At 42.5% G+C, this 25,871-nt stretch overlaps 1 protein-coding gene across 1 annotated transcript in view; it reads left to right on the top strand.

The window, feature by feature from the left end:
• Window positions 1–25,871, top strand: part of NFIA (nuclear factor I/A) — a gene marked incomplete at its 3' end in the record, with an annotated part of 123,381 nt that overhangs the window by 64,384 nt on the left and 33,126 nt on the right. Inside the window, exons 4-5 of the mRNA XM_009587679.1 lie at window positions 6,944–7,061; window positions 9,577–9,704. Coding sequence (XP_009585974.1) covers window positions 6,944–7,061; window positions 9,577–9,704 — 246 coding nt within the window. The remainder of the gene's footprint in view (window positions 1–6,943; window positions 7,062–9,576; window positions 9,705–25,871) is intronic.

Here is a 25,871-nt window from a genome sequence, read left to right as displayed (position 1 = left end):
TCTTAATTTGAGACCAGTCCATGGGTTACTTTCACACTGGGGAGCTCAGCTTATGAACAGCCATCATCCAGACTCACCGGCAGCTATTAACAGTCTGTAGCTTGAGTAATCAAAACGTCCTCAGTCCGTTCTCTTGTTTTTACTTTCTAAAAAGTCATTGCTCCTTCAGAAGCCACCATGACTAGGGAAGGAACAAGCCTGCCTATCCATAGTGGGCCCTCACGTTTAGTCTCTGCTCTCTTCCTGAGTGTGCTCTGTGTTGGCTTTAGAAAGAGGTCATCTTTGTGTATGCTTATTGTCATGTTTCTTTCCATGCTTGCTTTTGATAATATGATGATAGAAATACGTGATTTCTCACAGTTTTAACTGGCCTGTGGTTTGCTGCTGTTATCTAAAATTAATCTTATGAAATATTGTTGGTAGCACTTATGTGTCAGGTTTATTTAGTAAAGTTCCCAGAGGTCCACACGGCAAGGAGTCTCAAATAATAGGCAGTTGTCTCCATCATGCAAATTTGGGGAATGAATTAATCGAGCAAAAGGTCAGCGGTTACCATTATCTATCTTACCTATGAGTGCTGATCATCACAGTTTCTGTGAGCTATTAAACAAGTCCAGACTGTTTTGGTAACAGAAACTTGCTTTCTTCAGTCCCATAGATGCAGATTTTCTTTCAAAATGCTACGCAGCTACTGAATCTTGCAGAGCCTAGTAAAATAGAGAAAGTAGATCATAAATGTTCATCTGAAAAACAGGTAGACCCCTCTCCACACCATCTGATGTGAATGTTGCAGACCATGCTGTCAGTTCTCCTACATTATTAGCAGGCAAAGGGTGTGAGCTCCTTTCTAAGTGTTGTCTGTCACCCCAGATACTGGGGAGACCCCTCCAGATGACAGAGACTTTATACTTCCATCTCTAGAGAGATTTGGGCTGACAACAAAAGGCTCAGAAGCAGAAGCGTTGGAGATATACAAGTTTTGTGAACTGACATCCAGCTGCTGGTGAAGCAAAACCTTCTCCCTCTCTACCCTTGTTAGGAAAATATTGCACTTGCTGTATGCAGCTATCTGCAGGGCGCTGGAGAATACCCTCTGCAAAAGGTGCCGGCAGAGGGGTGGCTGTGGTGCCAAGCCACTGCCAAGTGTACAGTCCCGTTCGCTTGGCAGAGGTTGGGAGGCCACGGCAGGCTGGAGCAGAGAGAGAGACACGGGGAACACTGTTCCCCTCTTGGCTTTGACACTGCACCGTGTGCTCTTGTGCAAAGAGCTGCTAGGAAGATCTCCTCCCTTGGAGGTCCTTCAAGCAGCCAGATAAACTGCACTGCCCAGGATGTGAAGAAAGATTTAGGATTTATGAACATTCGCTAGAGCCAAATCAAACACATTTGTTTTGTGCTGTGTTATTTGTCAAAATGACATCATTCTTCATGCTGATAAACAAGGGAATTCTGACTGCGCCCTGGACTGAAAATGCCACGCTTTGAGTTTTAAGATGTTAGCTGTGTGCAGTAAGGAGCTGTACAGAGCAAGTGGGGTGACTTTTAATCCTTCTAATGAGCCAGTGAAACCACAAGCACACAAGCGTACATGCAGTTGCTTACCGCTCCTGTGTAAACACAGAAATGGTCCAGCTAGTTATCCCTGAGACAGTTACACTAATTCCACAGGTAAGAGGTGCTCTTGTGGCCGAGGCATTTTGAAAAGCTTGGGATCCTGCAACACCGAGGCTGCTGGATGGGGTGGGTGCCAGACTTGGTTAGCGGCTGCTTTAGCAATGGAGGCAGGGCCTGAAGCTGTCCTTGCTGTGAGGCAGGCGGACAAGTGCTGGAAATGAAAGTAATTGCCGCCGCTCCAGGCGTGGAGCGTGGGTGCGACGGAGGAAACACAGCTTCCTCACGCCTTCCATCCAGTGGCCAGGTACAGCCGAAACAAACTGCAGGGAAAGTCCTGCCAGCCCCGGCACGTACTGGATACCAGTGACAAGGTGTGGGGTGCTCCGGCTCCTGTCGTGGGTCTGGGCCAGGCAGGTGGCTGCAAAGGGCAGGGAGGATGCTGCTGCCTTTTGTAGCCCAGGAGAGGAGAAGAGGCTCTCCTCCACGCAGAGCATATGTGTGAAAGCCGGGGTATAATAAAACAGCTCTCTCTAAACAGCAGCCTGTATGTTTTCTGCTATACTAAGCATTACAGTAGTGAAGGTAGTTTAAGTCAGCAGCATGAAAATTAACATTTAAAAAGATACTCTGTATTCCTTAGCAAAGCACTGCTATCCAAAATACTGTTTGGGCTTAGGTATGAGAAGAAGAAAAAAGATTATAATAAAAAATAGACTGCAGGCATAGAGTGAACAGTTGCTGTGACCTTGCCTTTTGTATGCCATTACACAATTCAATGGCAGTCCACTCAAACCTTGCTCTCGATCAATATCCTATTAAAGCAGCACAAAAAGTCTCTATAAACTTAGTGGTTAGCTATGTTTATAAATGGAACTCAGCATAATTAGATGGTCAATAGCAGGCTGTACTTGTAATTTTAAAATGAACATCACACATTTCATATCTGTTGTATTCGGCAAAAACTCTTGGAATCTAACGATACAGTGTGTAGGAAACAAAGGCCTTGCAAAAAAAAAAAAACCAGCTCCCCTTTCCTCTTGACAGCAGCAGCGCAGTGTGTTTCCCTTTGTTTATGGAGTCACAACACAGGAAAAAGTTTATTAGTCAAATGTCATGTTTCTCCCATTTAACCTTAAACACATTATCACTTTGCTGCAGTGTTACACATGTAATGATCTTAGTCACATCCCAGCCCCTTTGTAAAAATAAATACATAAAAATGGAAAAAAGAGAAACTAAATATCAACATGACTGAAAGAGAGTGCCGTATTCCAAGGAAGACAAATGCCAGCCTGGCTGGTTTTATTTAGTGGGTTTCCTGTTCTGTAATTCAATAAATTCTTCAAAATAAATATTCCAATTGGGTTAAGTCAGAGGGCTTTTTGTTAATTTCTGTGTTATTTTTCTTGACATTTCGGGTGAAGATGTGAGCTAACAAGCTGGCAGCGGAGGGAGCAGGCTGGCAGCAGGGCGACGCTGCCCAGTGTCCCCGGGAGTAGCACAGTGCTGGTGCTCAGGCAGAGTTGCCCACCTTCCTCCTCCTCCTTTTGGGCAAACTAGCTCCTCCTGTCCCTCAGAGCGAGCAAAACCTGTCCCATCTGCACAGGGATTTTTTTGTGATGCCAGCAGCTGAAATGAGAGCTGAGGCCAGCATCGGTTTGTGTGCTTAGAAAGCCTGCGCACGTCAGCGGGCTGGGTGTTAGGGGAAGAGGGGTCCTTCCTCCTCGCCCCCCGCCAGGTCAGAGCCCTGGGTCAGATGACATCTTGATGCTGGCACGTAGGTGGAGACTATTGTTTTGACTCGCAACTGCAATTTCTGACATCCTTTCCTGTTTGGGAGATGTTCCTGAGCTATCAGAAGGTCACTTTGCTGCAGAGCATTTCTTAGGGGAGGGAAATGGCGTGTTCTTAATGTTGTTGCCTGGAGTTTCTGCAGGCTGCAGCGTGTAACAGCCGGCTGTGCTGGAGTGGAGCTTCCCAAGCGCACTGCCACTTCGTGTGGGGCTAGAGCGTGTTCCCGGGGCATAGGAACAGGGGTGTAGGGAGGTTGCATGGTGGATTGTCAGATGCTACAACAAAGAGGTTTAATTTAGACAGAGTTTTGCCACAGTTTGCACCACTTTGATCCCTTTGCTTACTCTCCAGAGCTGCAGCCTCTGCGGGAATCCTGCAAATAAACGCAAGTGGTCCCTTCCCATCAGCTTTCTGGGCCCGTGCGAGGTGGACAGTCCACAAAGGCAGTGTGAAAAGCCATTTGGAGCAGGCTGGGATGCCTCCTGGCTGGGCTAGCTGCACCGTGCCCACTCTCGTGGTGGGTTGCACTGCAAAACACAAGGATGACTAGAGGAGGCAGGTGCCAGGCAGCCAGCTCCCCGCAGCCGAAGCCCAGCGCGGGAGGCGCGAGGTGTGGCTCAGCTCCACCGAGGCTGAAGCAGAAACAGAAAGCACACACAGCTTCAACCAAATTCCAGCCGGGAAGAGGGAGCAACCTTCCGCCATGCGGATGAAAAACATTAACCTCTTCCTGACAGTCTCAGGGTGGGCTCTACACATCGGCATGTTGCTGTGTTTTATGATAGTAAATGGGGTAACTGTGAGCAAAGGTACAAATACCGAATAGGTGCCTGTCAGGCAGGCAGGAGAAGGGATTTCAGAACAGCTTAGCCCTGTGCAACATTTGCCACAGCACTTCTAGGGCCAGAGACTTTGAGCTGCTGGTGGCATGATCATGGCTCCTGTGTAAGGACTGCCACGGCGTTTCAGGTACTCGCTGCCATACGCCAGCCAGGCAGTTTATCCTCTGCTGCTTACATCTGTTGGTGTACATTAGAGGTGGGTTTTGTTCTTTAACCCTCGGGTTGCAAACAGGCTCTTGAGTGTGGCAAGGTGGTTTGGCCTATGACAAACAAAGCATCCTTCATGTTTGCTACCCAGGCGGAAATTACTGTGTGATTAGCCCTTTCTACTTCGTGCTGAGTTTACACAGCGTTAGCAATACGTTGTTCCTACTCCACCCCTGGTCTGGAGATACATTTCATTTTCCTATAGGGCCAATTCAAAGGTTGGAACATCCAGGATTTGTGGTGAGAGCGATAAACAGAGGGAAGTGAGAGAAAGAAGAGAAGCATTATCCAGATACCAGTTTTTCTTCCATATCTGTTTGAAATAAAACTGTTTCATAAATCTTGCAATGGCTAGGAGATTCATCGTGCCTCAGAAAGAAACGGTGCTTTAATTTAGTGCTTGCCTTTTTATGTTCCTGTTTGGAAAATAGTATGCTTAACCTGTAAGTTAGGCTTTGGTAGGTAGAGGGTGCAGAGGAATTGATCAGCAAAGGGTTTACAGAGCACAAATCTGTTTGGCAAGGAAGTTGCTGAAAACTGTGGAGTAGAGGCTGCAGAGAGTACCTTTATGATTGATTTCCATTCAAGTCAGACTGACTGCAGTGTGGTCATTTTTCTAACCCATAACTGCTCACACTGCAGCAGTCTGCTATCTGCAGGGTGTCTGAATTATAGCAGTCCATGTCCGTGTTACCTTTTACACAAATTACTTACACTGGTTTCTTTTTCCATGCAAATTCATCAGTTTTACAGCCTCTTGTAGCTGCTGTCAGGAAAGTGTTGCAGAAAGCACAAATTGATAAAACGAGTTAATTTTACTGTGCTTAATTTTTCTTTCTTTCTGTTAACACACAGCCCTCATATACCCAGTGTGCAGGAAGCGTACGATAGTTAAGAGAAGATAACAAAAGGATTTGAGTGTTCTTGTCATAAATTACTTCCCAACTTAATTCCTTTTAATGATCATTCCAGATTTTCTCAAGTTTTAATGGCGTTGTGTATTTTCCGTCCCATGCTTTTAAAAGTCCGTGGCTATCCAGGCTGTTCCCTTTCTGTCTCAATGACGTTCTTAAAAGATCCTTGCCAAACAACAACTAATTGTCTTGTGGGGATGATGAGGCAGCTGCAAAGCTACATTATTCCTCTGTCAAATCTGACATTGTGAGCTCCTTAAGACTTGGGGTGAAATACTGGCCCCATTACAGGCAATGGCAGCACTCCCAGAAGCCTGCGTTTCAGCCCAGACATGTTAGCTGGGTGATAGGAGCTATCCTGTCTTCATTTCCTCACTCCTGCCCCGTCGGAGTGAAAGATTTTTTCATGTTTGAAAATGGGCCAGATTCTCAGACCAAAGATTAAACTTGGCTCAGCATTCTTGTGTGGCATTGAGACTGCTTTGCCTTTGTTGCTGTGAATCAGGGCTCTCAGACAATGCGTTCCAGGCCAAGCTTGTGCATTTTATTGTGCAGTACGTCCTTTTTCAGATGTCTCTGAAATGTGAGAGAAAATCATGATCTGTAATTGTCAGCTCCCAAAGTTGTATTGTCCTGTAAATAGCATTGGAACAGCGACAGTGGATATGGTACCATTTGCCGTATAGTGGCATTTCTTCATGAAATACATTATCTGTTGACTTTAATGTTAAACTACTCTGTTCCTTTTCTGTTCCCAGAAGAATATGGCACGTGGAGTTCATAGGCTTGTGCCTGCAAACTTCAGGGCATGTAGGAATTTGTTATGTTTTAATGTAAAACCAAGGCTCTAGGACAGGGAAATTAAAGGTATTCATATCCCTTAAAATAAAACTTAGGTGCTGGATAAGGTAATGAGAGGTGAAGAGTGGAAACTAACTGCTGGATAAAAGTTTTTGAGAGTCATATGTCTCTAGCTCTGATTTAGCTGGAGGAGAGGCCAGGGGAAAACTCAGATGTTCGCAGGCAGAAAAGAACTCAGGTTTCTCATCTGCTTTTGTGCTTTCTCCAAGGAGCATTTGTAACCTTTGTGCTTGTGGATGTACATCACGTATACACCAAAGGTCCTGAGGTGTGTATTTCCCTGCCTATATGGCTTATAGATTATGCCAAGCACACTACAGGGATGATGCAGCCTATTTGTAACTATGCCAATAGATGCAATGTTGTCCTAAAAGCAAAAGCAACAAGTTTCATTAAATGTTAGAATGATATTAATAGAAAAGCAGTGCTTAAAGAAAGTCTTGCCATAATTGTTTGGGTTTTTTTTTTAAAAAAAGAATATCTTTGGAGGAATGTAAGAAAGAGTCTATGTCATGGAACATTGTATTCTTGACAAAATTTACATCTTCTTGATTGCAATGCCAGTTACTGTTAGCATTTCCTAATTTCCATGTCCCACCTGTTCTCATCATGAAACTAAACACACTCATGAGGAAGAAGAAAGTGATTTTGAAGTGCAATTCATGCCTTATTCACATGACTTACTGACTGCAATCTTTTTTGTTTCCCCAGCACCGATAGCTGCAGGAACAGGCCCTAATTTCTCCCTCTCAGATTTGGAAAGTTCTTCATACTACAGCATGAGCCCAGGAGCAATGAGGAGGTCTTTACCTAGCACATCCTCTACCAGGTAATTTAATTTCTGCCTACTACCAGGTTACTTGGAAACCCAGGCCAGCATCATTATTCATCTGGGAAAGTAACCATTAAATTCTTTGACAAGCTGTTTGGGGGCCTCAAGGTGTGGAGCTGTTTCAGATTCACAGAGCTGAATGTTCAACTGGATTGCTGTTGAAGTTCTTTTTATATGTACAAGCTTCGAAGAAAAACTGCTGCATTGACTTGTGTAACTTCTGGCTTGTATCTCAGTGTATCAGGAGAAGTTCCACTGGAACTGTTGGAGTTTCACTTGTGGCAGAAGAGAATTTGGAACGTATTGAGATGTGCCACTGTGTCCTAGCAAGAAAGTCTTAAGATAGACTTATATGCATTCTTTATCATAAAAAGTATTATCTGTGAGACTAACATCGTTTTAGGACCTTGGCCTATAATACATTCTAGTTTTCATATAGCATTTAGAAATTTGTGACTCAGCCTTTGGAAAACTGAATTGTTACTGCAGATGAATACCCAGTCTGATTTTGATTTTGGCTTAGATGCCAATTATCAAACAAGGGTATTTTTTATTTTTTACCTTTCACTTTAACCATCCATGAGATTAGATTTATAAACAAGCCCAGTCACTCTAGTAGTCTTGAACACTATTAAGGAACCAGATTGATTTTTTTTTTTCCCCACAGCCAAAATAGATCACTTATTTCAAAGACATGACAAGAAAGTCTAACGTCAGCCCAGGGTTCTTTTACGTTTTTACCTCAGTCTCAGTGCCACCAGCTTTGCAGTAAGCAAGTACACGTGTAAGAAGTCTCTATAGTTTGAATATAGCTGTTGTTTTTATTAAAAAAAAAAAATCTCTAAAGAGAGGCTCTTAGCAATAACTTCTTACACTTTGCAGTGACTGGAAGAACATTCTGCATCTTGCACTTAGTGTGCACATTATGAAGCTCCGTGACTACAATTCCCATTACACATCAATTAAAAACTTTGCGCTCTTTCTTTTTTGTGTGTAAACTGTGTACCCTACAGTGCTCATCATTAGCACCATTCTCAGGTAGAATTTAGTTGTGACTCCAGAAGCAAAAAAGTGAGGTTATTAATGTTACTTAAGAGCTCAGTTGTTGCTATTCTACTCTTCTGCAAATAGCTACCACTGATAAGGAGCTAATTATAAACAACATGGATAGTTAATAACTTGGTAATATGTTTGTTTTCCTCTCATTAGGCTGTTCCGAGTCAGAAAAAAAAATATTCCTTAAATACACAAACTCAGCAAAATTATCAGGCAGTAATTATATTGTATGCACACAATTTCCCCTATTGACACATAACAATTCTCTAAATTAAGGAATGGCCAAACCGGCATTCCACGCATACCGCAAGAATTATTCTTCCTGTTTCTCACAAACTGATTTTGTATACCTGCCAGCTCCTACCTGTGCAGAGCTTCAGGTGGGGAGCTGCGGAGAGGCTGCAAGTTTTAAACCAATAGAAATTGCAGTGGAATATTTTATGTCTAGTATGTTCGCCCTACACAGAGGAGCCTGTTCTTGAATGCCTTAAGTCTTAATAGAATACAGATTCAGTGAAAAAACTGAGCTGACCCAGCCTTGGAAAAGTACTTAGGAGCGAAATTCTCAGTAACGTCCCCACGCAGTCTGTACAACTCATTATACAAAACAGAGCCAAGCTGAGTGTCTTTGGCTTTGGGATCCTCTCCCTGCAGAACTACCAGAGTCTGAGTCAGTGGCCACCAGAGACCACTGAAAGGGCTCTTCTGTCTCCTGAGCCTTTGGTGAGGAAGGTGTGATATATCACAAGGGAATCCTTTAGTACTGACACTGGCCAGAGATACCTGTTGGGGGCTTTTTATGCTTGGTGGCATACAGTTGCAGAGTAAAATGCTTATATTTATAGGATAACGTGAACATTTGAACCAAGAACGGATTCTTCCATCATTCACTTGTCTACACTTCTTATGGGACTAAGTCTGGGTTAGTTTAATGGCTACGGTTAAAAGATTGAAAATATAAGTTTGAACTGATAAACAATTTCTTTCAGAATAAGCTGTGGAAAAATCTGACAGTTAAAATAAGTCTTGTGTGTCATTACCATATTCATTTAAATTGCAAAAATCACACAATACAAATTAAATTCTTGCCTTTTTATTGACCTCTGTGTGCTTTGAAAAATGCCCTACTTTTTGATCTGTAAAAGCCTAAATGTTAAACTATCTTCTAGTTAAACTAACGCATGTTTAGGGGTTCAGTCTGGACTCTGTGAGAGGTTGTTTTGTATCTCACTGAAGCTTAGTCATTGGCAACGAAGCAAATCAGAAACAAAAAGTGGATGCTGAGAGGTTGGGCGGGCAGGATGGCTGTGCAGGACTTATACCTTCCCCTTCTCAGGGCCCTAAATCTGTTATAACCAAGTTAGTCTCAAGCAGGGCTAGCAAGATATGTCCCAACAGAAGTGCCTTTGTTCCTTTCCATACCTATAGTATTTATTAGGTGTTTTTACTTTCTCAGCTCTACAAAACGTCTCAAGTCTGTGGAGGATGAGATGGACAGTCCTGGTGAGGAGCCGTTTTATACAAGCCAAGGGCGCTCTCCAGGAAGTGGCAGCCAGTCAAGTGGATGGCATGAAGTGGAGCCAGGTAAGCACGGCTTTCAGGAGCCCGAGAACGTGATCTCTGTTTTGTTATCAGAATACAATGAATGCTGTATAGAAAGGTGATCAGTTCTAAACATCTTGTAACTTCTTCTGAGAAAAGGTCAGTCTAACGAAAATATTGTAGTGGTTTTATTTCTCCTGCAGCTGTGAATGTTTCTGTAGTGTGTCACTTCTGTATTTTGGCCAAACGTCGGAAGTATTTAAATAATGCAGCAAAAGATAGGCAGTCTTTTTCTGTCAAATTCTGGGATAGCAGTGACAATCGCTTAGCAAAAAGCAGTACCTGTCTGGGCTGTGCCCTACACTTATACTGTTTAAATAAATATCCCTAAACTTACATAAGGTAGAAGGACTTTTCGAGCATTATACAACACCTGAGCTCACTTAGTAATGACTTTCAAGACACTTACAGAAGGAGTTGTTTTATTAATCTGTAATACTATGAAGTGTGATTGGAGGCTTTATATCAAAATAGATATCACTGGGCGTTACACTTCATAAGGTTTAGGAAGCAGCTCTTCTGCCTCTTCTCGGTTAATTTTTGTGTGTGATCTTTCTTGTTGATCATCTTTTGGGTTATGTTATGTTACATACTTAACTGTCCATTGATCACTTATCCTGAGGTCATCTGGGTGCTTAATACTATTGGAAATATTTTCCTGGGTCAGTGCTACATGCATAGGTGAAGTTAATGCCTCAGTTTTGCTTACAGCTAAATCAAGTATCTATTGCCAATAAAAATAACAGAAGTCTTACTTGTTAGACAAAGGCAAGCAGTTCTTTCATGTTCAGTCTCCCAGTGTTTGAGAAGGCCTTCTAAACAGCCCAAAGGATCTTTCGCAATATGTATTTTTTTTCTTTCTTGTTTGTTTGGATTTAAAATAGTATGTTTTTGGTTTGTTTTGAAACAACACATGCTTGTCCAGGCACTGTGTATAATGAACTATACAGCACAGAAAAGTAAATTCAACCTGAACAGCATTAAAATCAGTTCTGTGGGCACTTGGCCAGCCACCTATATCCTTCATCATGTAGGAAACATACCCACAGCTTTCTCTGGAGACCCTGTCAAACAGCTGTCCTTTACAGCATGCCCAGAAAGTCACCAAATTTGGGCTATTCCAGACTGGGAGGGGACTGATTCCTGCGCCTGGGAGCCCTTTGAGGATCCCCTGCCAGCTGCCCTCTCTCCTCTAATGAGGAGGAGCCAGCTTGTGGGCCCTTATTGACTGCAGATGTGGCACTTTGGCAGGAGGAGAGGGTGGACCTGCAGGCAGACAAGTGCCAGGCTCCCCGTGACTGCCTTGCCGCTGCCGTCCCCAGGGCTCTGGTGTTTTCAGTGAGGTGTCCTGCTCAGTAGACACTAGGGGCTGTTTCCTCCATCAGCTCCAGGCTCCAGATGATGTAAGGCAGAGCTTCACCTTGTACTAAACGAGTCTGCTCATGGAGCGGCAAAAACATGAACAAAAGCTCAGTGCCCATTGAAAGGGAGAGATCACAACCTCCTCTGCAGACACAGATGGCTAAAAGCTGACTGGGTCACTGCTTCTACATCATTGTCAGACTGGGGGCTACCTCCCCCCAAAGTTTGGGGTACTCTGTTAATGGAGAACACAAATGTTCTCCATTTGTGCAACAGCCAGAGGTTGGCTATTAATTTTGCTGTCACTTCTGGAGGTTTTCCCCACATGTGGTCATCACCTCTGTCTCATCCAAGTCCTGGCTAGATGGTGGCACTGAGCTGCTGAGCTGGACAAGAGAAGTACCTTACACCTCCAAAGCACCTCTGCCACTCTTGGCACCACTGGGTGCCCATCATGAAGAAGCGTAACTGCCCATGTCAAACTTCCTGAGGTGCTTAGAGAGGCAAGAACAAGTCAGAGAAGAGAAGGTTCTTCCTTCCTCATGACCTTCCTCAGTTACTACAGAAGAATCCCAGATTCTGCTTAGTCTTGCCTGTAAAATGGCAGAAAATCACCTTGCAACATCAGGGACTGAAGCCAGGTACCAACTAGATATAGCTCAGATTCACCAAGCTATCTATCACTGTCACAACTGTGAAGAAAAAGAGCTTTATCCTGCCTGTGTGGGATGTGCTTTCAAACCATCTTTATGCTATATCCACACAGCCCCACCCCAATACTTCTGCCGTGGCTTTCCAGCAGCCGTTCCTCTGAATTCATTGCCTCAGCTTCTCTGTAAAACAGGGTCACTGCAAGAGCACGGCTGGCAGAGAGATTACCTAAAGAGCCACAACTCATCAGGGGTGAAGGACAAAACAGTACGGAAGTGTCTTTTCATGCCAGGGTGACACTGGCACAAGGTGCTCCCCACTGAGGGACACATCCTGCTGTGGTGCTGTGCACAGTGCCCTGCCTTACCTCAGGAATCACACGTGGGTCTGATATTAACATCTGGCCCTTTGTATTTGACATGGGTGCTTTATCTCCAGAAGTGTAAAATGTTTTATGAGTCTTCAATGGGGCATATGCCTAGAAAATATATTGGTCATCTGAAAGCCGTACAAATGATGTTAAGGTCCCATATTACCCGGTGACTTGCCGCAGCGTTCCTCTCTGAGAGGGGAGCTTTGGAGCCTGGACCTGTTTCAGATCCATCCTTTCTGATGTCTCTCCTGTCCAGAAAAAGGCCTTGCCGTTTATTTAATCTACAGTCAAAATGATGGCACAGTTTTAACATACAATAATCTCTGAGCTTCAGTGTTTTGTTTTTTTCTCAGTGAAATTCGCAGTATAAGTTTAAAGACTAAAACCATCTTTTTGTTTGACTTGGCGTTTCTTCCCTGTGGTTCATTTTATGCTGTGTGGGATAATGCAGGTATCAACGGTGCAGAATGATGCTGGTTCTGAAGGCAGGCTGAAGTTTTATCCTGTGCTGGCAGAGTAGCGTAAGCCAGGTTTCCAAACTCCGTAATTAAACCCTGTCCTTTGGGTTACCAGCCAAACAACGGGAGGAGGAAATCAGACCAAGGAAAGGAAGCTTAGACTTGTCTGTGGGATGGCTGTTCTGGCTGGGAAGGAAAGTTCAGAGAGGAGCCAGCAGCCAACCTCCCAGCCCAGTAGGATCCACACCAAAGATAATAATATATCCTTTGGCTTTATTGCCTTTGAGTAGATTGCTTCCTCGCAGGAGATTTAGATTTATGCAGAGATAGCTTGTTGGCCTATATGCCTTGACAGGTTTATGGGAGCAAGAGGATGAATATTCTGTCTGTGTGTGTTGCATTTGCTTAATTCTGAGGTGTGCACATGAGAAAAAGTGGGGACTCTAGCGCAGGAGCAGATGTGAAGCACCCGTGTGTTTATGCACATGTAGAGACAGAGGGAAGTGCTCATGGCACAGAGGCTATGAGAGGGTTAGAGCGAAAGATGTTGCCTGGGACAGTGCTGGAAATTAGGCCTGGGTGAGAGGGCGGTTGGAGAAATGTCGCACTTGAAAGAGAGCACAACGTGGAAGAGAAAGAGAAAATGAGAAGACAATTTTAGACCATACAGAAGGGAAAAAGTATATAGGGGAAAGAAAAAAAAGAACAAATGCCAGGAAAACAAAGATTTGAAAGGAAAGGAAAGGAAATATGAAATGGAATATGTGAACTCCTCTTAGAGAAAGAGAGCACTCCAGGCAGAGGGTTATTTACCGCCAGCCGTGACTAGTCGCTCTACATCTGTCTCCATTTTTTCTCTTGAACAAATTCCCCTTTTTGGATACTTTCGTCCTGCTTTGCTTCCCTGTGATTGCCCCTGTAAGTGGTCTTTGGAGGGCAGGCTGTATACTCAGAACATATGTGCAAACTGGCAGGAGAACAGAAGAGGACAAAACCACTCTGTGTGCTATTTAGATTAGGCAGTGGATGCTTCCCCTGTGCCTACTCTTGGGGTCTCTGCTGCGTGCAGAATACAAGCTGCACCTATTGTCCATCCACAGTCCTTCCTCTGAGCTTTCACATCACGGGCCCCTGGGGCTCGGAGCACCCTGACATCTGTCTCACGTGGGGACTTTGCTGGGTGTAGATCCTACATGCTTCGCCCACCAGCAACATGACCTTTCCATTCATGGCATTTCAGACCCATAGTAATGAGCAGAGGACTCAGCCTTGTGTTTTTTACATCTAGATACTTCTTGCAAGCAAGGATGTGGCACTCTTCTTATACGTCAGACGTGACAACCAAAGCAAAAACCAACATTAATTCCATGTTCCTTGTACTGTACTCCTTGAGTCTCACATCCATTTACCTGCACTCGAAAGCTCCTGGGGAGCTCTCAGGCCTAAAAAGGCTGGAGTCTGCCAGAAAAGATGAATTTCCTTTCACAACAGGAAGGCTTAGGAAGTAAAACAAAGCAGACATGTAGTAAATTACTTCTGCTTTTCAAATACCTTTTGCGGTATCCTCCTTACCATTACTTTATCTCAGCACTTTCAGTACATAACTCTTGTTAACTGAGAAGAAGGGCAAGAGAGGATAAAGATAATGTTAGTAAGAAAATAAGGCAACATCACACTGGCTTTGAACTCATGTACAAAGCTGGCCCATGTTCAGTTCTGTGGTAGCTCTGCTTGTAATGGGGGTAAGCCATAATTACAGGTATAAGGTTTTTAATTCCATAATAAGAGAAGATTGAGTTAATGTATATCAGTATTCCACTTATGCATTTTTTAATGCATTCTCTTGATTCAGTCCAGGAGTAATGTTCACATTGTGCTCTGTCAGGCATTTTGTAGTGTGGCATATGGATGGTATTTGCCAATTCTCCTTCCATTGTATTTCTACAGCGTGGCATGGAAAAATGTTCAAGATGCAAATTCAGAGTATCCTATTAATTTCTTTACTTAGATCTTCCTGGTACTTCTATTTCCACAACTTAGTTTGGTCCCTAGAGGACAGTAATCCCAGGAAACGTACATGTTTGTACTCCTTGCGCTTCTTGAGATATCTGAAGGGACAATTAGCTCTGCTTCAATTGTGGTCTTGATCAACTTACAGCACTGCATCCATTTGCAAAATGGGTGGAGCTCTGTGGTCCTTCTTCCACTGAAAGGCTGATGGGGCTTTTCATACTGTGGTCACCCACCTTCCCTTGCCCCAGCTCCATCCCAGCTGTTCTGCTGCCAGTCACGCTGTGCTAGCCTTTTGTGTGTCTTCACCTTGAAAACCCCAGGAACCAAATGAGAATTCCAGTGCAGAAACCTTAAGGAATTAGTAATAACACTTGCACTGCATGACTGAAAGACATATTTACAGTTCCAGGGGCTTATGAAGTTGATAATATTATATGAACCTGCAGTAAACTAGAGAGCTCCCTGTTAGACTGCTGAACACGTCTTTGGTAGTAAAGATGCTATTAATGTCAGCCTCATGATTGCTCGCTACACCACTCAGGCTAGTGCTGCTCGTTCTCATGCCACCATCTATGGGACTGTCTGAAAATAATTTCTGAGCAATTTCTATGCAGCTGAGGAGCTGAGATCCTATTTTGGAGTATTTCCCTTGCAGCGACAGTGACCGCTAACTTAATGGTACCGTGTTTCTCCCCATTGCTGTTACGGAACAACCACATGCAGGCAACCGGTCCAAACTTTTGTTTCAATAACCCTTTTCTTAAATCTGGCATGGGCTTTCTTCTTAGCAGATTCTCAGCATGCAAGTTTACTAAGAAACTTCTATTTATGCCTTACACATCAGAAAGACTCATTCAGGCATAGATCACATGACCACAAGAGTTTGTTTTCAAAGTCTGTTTGGAATTATGTCTTGGAAATGCCAGAGAAAGTGGTATAAGGGAGATCCTAGATTGTGTTGTTTATGCATTCTTTATGCCCTAAACACAGTTGTTGCCTGGCACCACCTAGAAGATAAAATATGTATAGTATGTCCCAGCATCAGTGATGCAGAGTGCATCTGATCTGTCCTCAGGCAAAAGGTCTATGGGCTCATCAAAAGACTTGACACCACACACTAACTCAGAGCTCAGAGAAGTTTCCAATGATTGTGCCAATGATTCAAGGGACTGACTGTAGAAAATATGATGAAAAACATGAGAACCAGGTATTATACAAAATAAGGAATAGAAAAATAATCCCTTTTTACTGGGAAAACATTCAACTTCAGACCTGGAGTATTCAATATCAAATAATTCTCTGGCACTACTTTTCAGTGACTGGCTGTAGTGGGCAATTTTCTCTGGGTCGTAACTATTCACAGGAATTTCATTACCTTTATTAATTTCCTTAAGCTGAACTGTTTGGATACTCGTAGACCTATTTAAGAAAGACAAAACCAAGGAAACGTCTCTTTTCCTTAGACCAGAGGAGGTCTACATCCAGGATCCCTACCAATTATATTTACTCAGTATTTCCCAGATGTGACATTGTCTTGCCCTCCAATTCTCAGTGTGTAAAGGAAAGTCAGACAGCGCACTCACATAGCCATTAAGATTGTACCTGCCTTGTGCAGCAGCTTCATTACATACCTTGACACATCTATCAGCAGGCACCAGTGCTGTTTTTGCCTCCATTGAACTTAATATCTTAAGACAGTGGGAACATTTCGCAACCAGACAAACTTCCAGCCCACGGCATAGTTTGGCTCTTTGAATAGAAGGTCAGAAACAGATCATGTTTCTCTGGCGGCCAGAACATTTTGGTTTACAGCAGAGAGAATTTCATCAGGCTAATTTGTGCCGTTAAGCTGAAGAGATGCCATGAGCGGTACGGCAGACAGAACCTGTTACCTCCCAGGTTCATGCAAACTTCCACTGTTCATTTTCTCTGAAGAACTTTTTCTTAGCTTTGTTAGACTGTGTACTGTGACTAGGTCTCCTTCTCCTGTTCACCCCATTTCCCCGTTCCCATTCAGACCTGTGCTTCTTCTCATCTCCAAGGCTTTATATGCAGTTTCCCTGTTTCTCCCCACTCTTACAGAGTCTTCCAACATCCTTGTTCTGCCAGAGCCGAGAAGCAGAGCATGCTTGGGCCTGTGCTACCTTTCATGCTTCCATTACGGGTACATGGAATTAAACATGGCCCCATGTGCATGCTGCCACCTAAAAAGTTGGTTTCAAGTGAACAGGTAGATGCCTGAAGCCAAACGTACAATGGGAGCATACTTCAAGGAACTCCAACTACAGTAGAATACAGAGCTTTTCTTAAATGTCTTTTTGCTATCATAGAGTCCATGTGTTCCCTTATCCCTGCTCCCTGCATTACAGTATCCCATCAAAACACAAGCTGCCCAGTGGTTTTCCAGAACATAAGATTTTTCTTTTCTCCTAAGAGCAATAACACTTATCAACTTTTACTGAAATTACCATATCAGCTCCTTGTCACTGGCAGTCTACAGTTCCTGCCGCTAAAAGTTTAATGCATTTACAGGAGCACTTAGGCATCAAGACTTTGATATCACAATCTGTTAGTCACAGGTGCTACATGATAGGTTTGTGTTAGCACATTATAGATCTTTTATCAGATACTGCACAAAATGTGTGTGTTTCTCTGCCAGGCAATCAGAATCAGACTGCTGCATAGTTGATGAGTTGCTCACCAATATAAGTTGTTGTTTATTTTAAACAGAACTTTTCCAGAACTGCACCTTAATGGATAACTTAAACTCTAATTGGTCAAGGCCAGCAAAGATCAAGAACTTAATGTGAGCCAGGAAAAATGCAGCAGGTCAACTTTGAGCATTTTCAGTCTTTTGCAATAGCATTCATCAAGTCAAATGATTAACACTACTCCTTTGCTATAACAGACATAGTCATTTTGACAGCAAATCACCACTGGATCAATAGCTCAGCTTTTCTTTGGCAATTCACGTAGTAGCATGAGATCTGTGACAACATGCCATGCTGCTGGCATTACTGTCTCAAAATCATGGAAGGAAGTTAGAGGTGGGGAAGGAACTACTGATTGAAAAGTCAGTTCGGATTGAAAAGTCCTAGATGTTTTCACATCCCTCAAAGGCTCCTTTTTTTCCAGACACTGGACAACACGAACTTGGCCCTGAGATTCAGCCTAAACTGTACTTTCCATTTTTAATAAAATTAATAATCCCATGCAAGTGTTAGAGCACATGCCTCAGCTTTGCTGTAATCCCCTGAGGAAAACATCCCTTCAGTATGGTCGCTGAGAAGTCGGTCAGTCATTGTTGCGGCTCTGCTTCTTGCATCTAATTCCAGATGTCAGGAAATGCATTATTTAAAAATGGGTATGGAGCTGTAGGAGTTCTGAGTTAAAAAATGTAAAGTGTTTCACTTCAGATATCAAATTAAAGCTGTGTTTTCTACTGGCCTCGTGCTAGCATCATCCATTTCATTGACTTTAATGACCAAGTTAAAAGCAGATCTTCTCTGTGCCGTGACAGCCATAAGACCACCTGAGCTGATCTTTGGCTCCACACACAAGTAGCATCATCTGAATCATTTTTCAGATTGATAGGAAAGATTTAGAGTATGGAAAACTATTCCCTGACAGAGGTTGGAGCAATGCTTCCTGATGATGATGGGATTCCTGGGATGGGAGTGCTGTATTGGTAGTCCGTGGACCTAACGTTCTTCAGACGTCCTTGCTGGCTGAGCTGTATTCTGCCACCCATTCTGTTTAACATATACACATAAAGCAAAGACAGTGATATGCTTTGTGCTTTGCTTTTGTCACCAAGTGAAAACTATAAGCTTCCTTGGTATTGGGACAAAAGCGGACACTTTCTACGTCTTTTAAGAGGTGAGCTCTGAAAGCTCAGGAATAAAGCTGCTGAAGGACAGAAGCACCCTCTGTTTGAATATGGCTCTGCATTTCTTGCTGATTTGGAGTCTGTCAAACATGAATCTCTGTGAGTTCCAGACGGGTCTCCTCTGATGCAGTTATCCTTGAAGATCATCTGATAGAGCAGCATGGGACTGTTTAATGGCAAAATGGGATTAAACACATTGAAAGTATTGTACCTGTCTTCCAAAAGTTGAACTAGTTTTCTTGTTTGCTTCTGGGACCAATTCAGGATGTTGACTTGGATCTATAAACTCTTCTATAGATTACATCTTGGTTAGGAAATGGACTGCATTCCTTTCATGTGCTGTCTTAGCAGTTGAGATCAGCAGACTTGCTTTTTCTAATGTGTTTAGGAAGCAGAAGCAATATTTTATCTCCTGTGGTATGCTGCTGGTACAGAAATGTTCAGGCTTATTAATTCTTCAGGACACAGGAAAAGTCTTCATCACCTGTGTAGGCAGTCATGGGAAAGGACCCACTGCAAAGACTGCATTGAACTCTTTTTTTTGGAGGCAGCTGGAAAATATTAGTAGTCTTCAGAGCCAATATACAGTACATATTGAGAGCCAGTAAATGATGCATATTATTGCAAATTCCTGTGCACTTCTGCATTTTATAAAACAGATAACTAAAATACTCACCTAGCCAGATCAGTTCCCCAAGGGATGCACATTTCCAAGTAGAGGACAAACCAAAAACACAGAACAGAACACAAATTAGCCAAATAGAATGGCTAAGTGGTTGAAACAAATGGTTTTAGGATCACTGAGTAAGGACCATGACCTCCTTTTGCATCAGTCAAGGCAACTGTGAAACTTTGTGAAAGAAGCTCACCGCAAAACAGATGCTGGGCTATCTTAGGTAAATAAATTACCAAAAAATAATAATAAAAAACTCCCCTACACATTTTACAAAGCACAGCTGTGTAAATATTGCATGAGACGGGAGAGGGGGAGAGATGTAACATACACCCTTTTTTATGCAGAAGTTCTGCTCTCGGCACTGTTTATTAACATTCCCAGTACAACCATCACTCCACTGCGTAGCATACAGTGCGGCTACTGTACTCCGTGCACACATTTTGATCTTTGCTTTAGAGGAGAAAACAGGCTTTACTTTAAAGGAAACATTTTCACCCAAAGTTAAAATGTGCAATGAGAGGTGTTAGGGGACAGAGAGAAGATGGTACAGGACCGGGAACTGGAAGCAGACCATATTACATCTCTTTTTTTCATTTCCTTTCCCACACTGTGTCTGCCACACTGACTCTAGATGTTCCCCTGGTTCTGCACAAAGAGAGGAGCAATCCTGAGATCTTAATTTCACTGAGCTGGATACCTACTGCAATTTTCCTCTTTCTCAGCTGCCACCAGGTACAGCACATTCCAGCCTACAAAAACTGTGGATCTTCCCACAGAGAGGAAAAAAATGGCTCTTCTTAGCTAGACTGAAGGCTCACCTAGCCCAGTATGCTGTCTCTGACAAGAGCTGGTAGTGGACACTTAAGGAAAGAATGCAACAGCAGGACAGGCATCCAGTGATGCTTTTCAGAGTACAGCCTCATGGATTTTGGCAGCAAACAGCTTGGTTTCGTGAGCCAGAGGCTCTGTTTGCATCTTTGTGTTTGACAGCCTTCAGTGGACTTTTCTTTCGGAGATGTGCTCAGATGTTTTTAACCCATTCTTTGTTTCGGCCTCCACAACATCCCATGGCAGCGAGTTCCAGTTTTACTCAGTGCTGCTTAAGGAAGAACGGCTTCTTTTGTCTGTTGCCTGATCATCTTGCTTGATGCTCCTTAGTGGTTTTTTTTCTGCCAGAAGTAGTGAATAAATCATTCCCTGGTTACTTTCTTTCAAGTTAAGTGCTGCCCCAACACTTTGACCGCAGCAGTCAGTGAGCATAGGAAAGCAGAAAAATCTGTCTAGCAGCCTGTTAGCTCAGGTAACAATTTGGCTGAGTGGCTGCAGAGCCATCCTATACCTCCAGGAATGTATATGTGCTGTGATAGCAGCTGTGTTGTTCACCCAAAGTGGGTAGTTTGTAACCTTGACCCATAACCCCAGAGCTTATGGCATGAATGCAGTGCTACCCCATACAGCCGAGCCCCGCTGGAGTGACTGTAATAAGGACACTGCAGCCTAAATAAGGGACGCTGTTTTGGTATTCTTAGTTTTCTTTCATTTTCCAGCTCCACAAAGACTTGAAGTTCCGCAGCGTCTTCATCTAGTGTGTATATTGGCTACAGTTCTATTCTGATTTCACGGGTGTCTTGCTCAGGGGAGAGCAGGTACTCCATAGCATCCTCCACCTCTGCTTGCCCACACCGCTCTTGCACAGCCCGCAGCCCTAGTGAGATCATCCTTTCTGCTATTCTTCTTACATCAATGGTTGCTGCTATTTTTAGTGTGATATACACCAAAAAGCATAACATAAGAGATCCTGTTGCTAAAATTAGCTGGAAAATTATAGGCTGTTTTACTGTTTTGTGCACAGTCTTCATTTGCCTCGCTGGGATTTGCGTGCAGATCTTCGAACCCCCAAAAGCCAGCAAAGTGAGATGGTACCTGCAGTCCTCATGTCCAAGAGCAATACTCTTGAAAGAGTGGGGACTATTTTATATCAGCAAGGGCTGGGGGCAAGTCTTAGGTTCCACCTATAGGAGGGAAATAAATTTTATTTTAAAAGTAAGGATTTACAGTCAATGAGATTTGAAAAATATAAATGTATAGACTTTCTTTGTACTTAGTGTAACATCCTGTTTTATTACAGCAGCCCACGTTTGTCTCCAGGAGTATTATCTGTGATACAGTACACTAATGCACTACCTTGCTCCAAATAGAAGAAAGCACTTTGGATATAGTCCAGATTTAACCCTGTCGTAGAGCTTTCCTTTACCATTAACCGAAATAGCGGCAAATGAAAGTAAAGCATCATCCTGACTCTTCCTCTGAACTTGGCCAATCCTAGGTGTAAGGTGCATGTTTGAGGCAAAGGGTAGTGGTCATTCCCACTTGTTTCATGACTCCTCTGCCTCACTCTGCCCTCTCAGTCCTTACAATCTATATCTCTTTTCCATTCCTTGAGTGAAAACTGCTTGGCCACACCTAATCTAAATGTGCTGTGCAAGGAGCTGCTTCTGACTGTCAAAGTAAAGGTTCGCCATCTGACATCAAAATGATTCCTGAAAAGAGTCCTGTCATCCAGGCGGAATTGCAAATTCTGGCCATTTGGAGATTTAAAAATTAAAAGATCCCCAAAACAGCTGTATTTCTTATGCAAATCCTTAGCCAAATGGGAACTTGCAAGTGTTAAATAAATTGTTTGCCCTCTATTAAAAAATGATCATCTAGAAACCCAATAATTTGTAAGGGACAGGTTTTAAGAGGGCAAAGCAGTCTTACAAACAACATTTCTCCCGTGTCCTGTGAACTGTTGTGCTATTGTGATTTTACAGTGCTATTTCTCTACTTTTGCAGGATTTTCCTCTTTAATGTTATGTGGAGAACCCTGAACAAAAACTGGCACTTAATTCAGAGTAAACAGTGGCAGTGACTGAATAGAAACCTGATGTCAAATATACAACCACCCTGGGAAAGTCAAAATCCATTGCTTTCTCATCTCTTCCAGTTGTTGCCTTCTTAAGTGTATTATTCATAAAATTAGCAATTTAAAAATGCATAGAAACATTATTTTTTATATTCATAGCGTCACTTTAAAAAAGAATGGTTAAAAATCGATTTGCTGGCCTCTTGGGGAAATGCTGTAATGTTTTTGGCTGTCTCCTACTTTCTGCTGCCAGCTAAAAGTACCATCTGGCTTGTTTAGGGCCCTTTTCCATATCAGGTGCTTCCAAAATTCTCCCCAACCAGAGGATTGTTTCATTGGGTTGCTTTGCCTGCTGAGGCATGTGTCCTGGGCTGGGAATCCTACTGCTTCTGTTCCCTGCCATCTTGCTGACGGTGGTGTGTGTATGTTTGGGCACAGATCTTGCTGCCTCTCTCCCGAGGACATTTGCATCATTGTCAGCTGCACATATTAAATTGATATGCAGGGCTCAGAAACACGTATCCCGTCTTTTGTCCCTTTGTTTGTGCAATTGTTGTGGTTTTAATTCTTCGACACCTGGAATATCACAAAGCTGCTGATAATCTGTTGGATACTAAGGGAAATGACATTGATAGAAGGATAATGTGTGTCAGACTTATATCTAGATAATTGCAGACACACCCCAAACCCTCGCAGCTCAGGGAATGAATATCCTAAATCCATTATTAATTTGGAGAGTCATATGTGGCAGTTGGCTGCGGTGTCACCCTCTCGCTGCAAGAGTCACTTGCAAGGGATTTTAAAAGATAGTTTTGGTTAATTCTGCATTGCTGTGTCGAGTTATGCCTAATGTGAGTCAATTTTGGTACGTTCTTGCTGCCATTTCGTGGCAGCGTGAGGAGCTGTAACAAAATGGGGTTGATGTCCTAACTACTCGCTGAAGGAAGCTTCCCATGTGCCTTCTCCTGCACAGGCATAAAATACCAAGAAGATGAGAATTGATGCACTATACGTGGTACCAGTTGACGGTGACACCTCCTCCTCAGAATTCTTTGTTTTTCAAATTTGCTGTTTTACTTAGAAATAGAAATCTACCCCTCAAAGGATTTATGAGTAGATTTGAAGTATTGTAGTTGCTAAGTATAGACTTTTGATGTGATCGTATGGAAAGATGGAGCGTGTTTTGAAATAGATACTGCCGTAAGCTGTCTTGTCCTATTTCTAAAATGATCTGTGCCATACACTGCTGACTTTTCCTGTCCATCCATTAAAAAGTGAATTATGAAGAGTGCTGAGACAAACAGATAGTAGTTTAACCTTGTTAGTAAATATCAGGTAGCTGATATATACTGCTAGAATGTTACATCACAGCCTTTCTCTTCAATACAGGTTTATGAAATTATCTTGTTACTATATAAAATGCCTTCGCTGTGTACATTCTTCCAGAGGTTTATTGTTCTTTGTATGTTGGCATAGTAGTATAACTCTGAAGAGTCAGTTCACGATGTGGTGAATTTTAACGATTTGGGAGATGGCCATATCTATTTTTCAGCAAAGGAATGAAAGCTTTTTTTTTTTTTTTCTCCTAAGGTATTAAAAGTTTCAAAAGATGTGCTGAAATGAAAAGGAAATAATAACTAAAGTTATTAAAAGATGGGAAGTAGTGCCTCAGAGCACTGACTTTGTTTGTTTGCTTGTTTCCCCCAAAATCTTAATATTTTAAGTACAAGTTAGTATTTTAAATCAAATAAACCTGTTTTGTGAACCAGTAAGATACTTGAAGTATATCACACATTATTCATTTATTTTTGTGTGAGTGCAATAAAAATTTTACAAGCTGTAATCTTGTTCTTTTAATAGAGAGAAAACTATGCAGAATATGTTGCTTAGAGTATTAGATAAGCTACAGTGTGTTAATCAAATATTTTTGTGATATGAGGGCAGTTGAGAAAACAGTACAATTTTTGCTAATGGCACTGGTAAGTAAACGGATCTATCATTACATTGTCATGGAAAGTGACATTGAGCAGAAACACCCTGCCAATCCCTAGAAGATAAGTATTTAATGTAATTAGACAGACACTGTCTCCTTTGTTGAACGTAGCATTAATCACCCAGAGAAGTCCAACTTTATATGAAATGGCTTTTTCTGATATGTCTTTGTATTAGAAAGCTTCTTACACGGTTTTGTCATGATGATATATTTGAAGAAATGACTGCTATAGCTATACGGTTTTCCTCATGACATATCTTGCTGTTCTGTGTTCCATAATATTATTTTTTTTTATTTAGCAATGTTACATTATATAGCCGTCACTTGTTTCTAAGTCTAGAAACCTACACGCATTTGGAGCTGCACCTCTTTGAAACAGTTAATGCATTCAACTTATGAAATATAAAAGAAACACAAATAGCTTCCATTATGTTCTTCAATTCTTCCTACGTGGTGCTAGCACAGGTTCATTGTTATGGCATAAGCAAAATGTTTCTAGCCTCAAATGCTAGTTCATAATATCACACAAAAAAAGAACTTCTTTCTATGAAAATCTCATTGTTAAATTGATGAAAAATGTTGCCCCCTTCCAGAATTCATTGGCACTACATTTTTTTTTTTCTCCTCTGTTGCTTGTAATTTGTACTGTGAAATGCTGTCTGGTTATGAACTGGTATCAACTTGAATCAGTGCACAGCTGTGTCTTCCCACCTTCTCAGTGGTGCAGAGGGCTTTGAAGGGAAAGAATAGGGTTTAGTCAAAGATGACAGCGGACTTCACCGAGTAACAGGTGGAGGTCAAGTCAGTTTATTTGTTGGGATGAACGGAGTGCAGAGATGAAAAATCTTTGCCATAATAAGGTTTAGGAAGACAATGCTGACTAGTCTAAGCTTTGATTCCAGCTGACAGATCCTTTTCTAGTGTTCATTACTTGATTTCACAGTTCAGGCAATTTTAAGAGGCTTAAAATTATATTTCTGCTCTCCTCTATAAAACTTTTCGATCACTTTCTAATTTTTGCTTTAAGTAAATTATAGGGACTCCCTAATATATCACTCCTGCCTTTAGACTCGTACAAAGTCAATATGCCATGAAAAATGTAAGGATAAGCTTTTTTTTTTGACCCCTACTTTTACTGATTCTTTTTACAAATGAAGTAAAAATTTCACATGTAGTCACCGATTCGATTAGAAAATTAAAACTTCAGAAAACTCCTCTGAAGAGTGGATAGTAAAATAAGCACGACGCTTAAGAAGTCACTGTTCCTGTCTGGGCATACGGGATCTTTATGTTACTGGTAGCAGCATTAATGAAGCTACGCCACCCCAGTGTGCTAAGTTTCAATCACCAAGTGCCGGTGAGCCATGCTCCATCCTGAAAGGGAGTCACAGCAAGACCCCAGATAATCAGAGCAGAACGTCCTGACATTGTGTGGTAGTGCTGGGACTGCGATGACCTGTCAGCATCGTTGCATATCAATGCAGCATCACAAAGGGATTTCAGAGGGCTGAGCTGCGAGTGTGCGAGTCTCTCCTAGGTTAGCCTCCTGCCCTTCCCCTGTGCCAGCTGCTGGGAGGGGAAGGTAGGCGTTTCTCCTTTCCCACCTTTTTTCTTCCACCACCACCACCTGCTTCCTACCTGCTGGAGTGGGCAGAATAGGAGTATCTTTAGCCATTTGCTAAAATCTTCCCCCTCAGACTTTCTATTACTTCTGCATTCATTCTTTGCAGGAAGAGGAAACTCACTGGTCAAACCCTTGGACACCAGAATAGTTGCATGCAGTTTCCCAGGGAGCCAGATAGCTCTAAAGCTTCCCAGTGAGTGACAGT

The sequence above is a fragment of the Fulmarus glacialis genome, unplaced genomic scaffold (genome assembly GCF_000690835.1).
Source record: "Fulmarus glacialis isolate BGI_N327 unplaced genomic scaffold, ASM69083v1 scaffold39281, whole genome shotgun sequence".
Lineage (NCBI taxonomy): Eukaryota > Metazoa > Chordata > Aves > Procellariiformes > Procellariidae > Fulmarus > Fulmarus glacialis.
The sequence above is the reverse complement of the archived record's forward strand: the minus strand, read 5'-3'. Positions and strand labels throughout refer to the sequence as shown.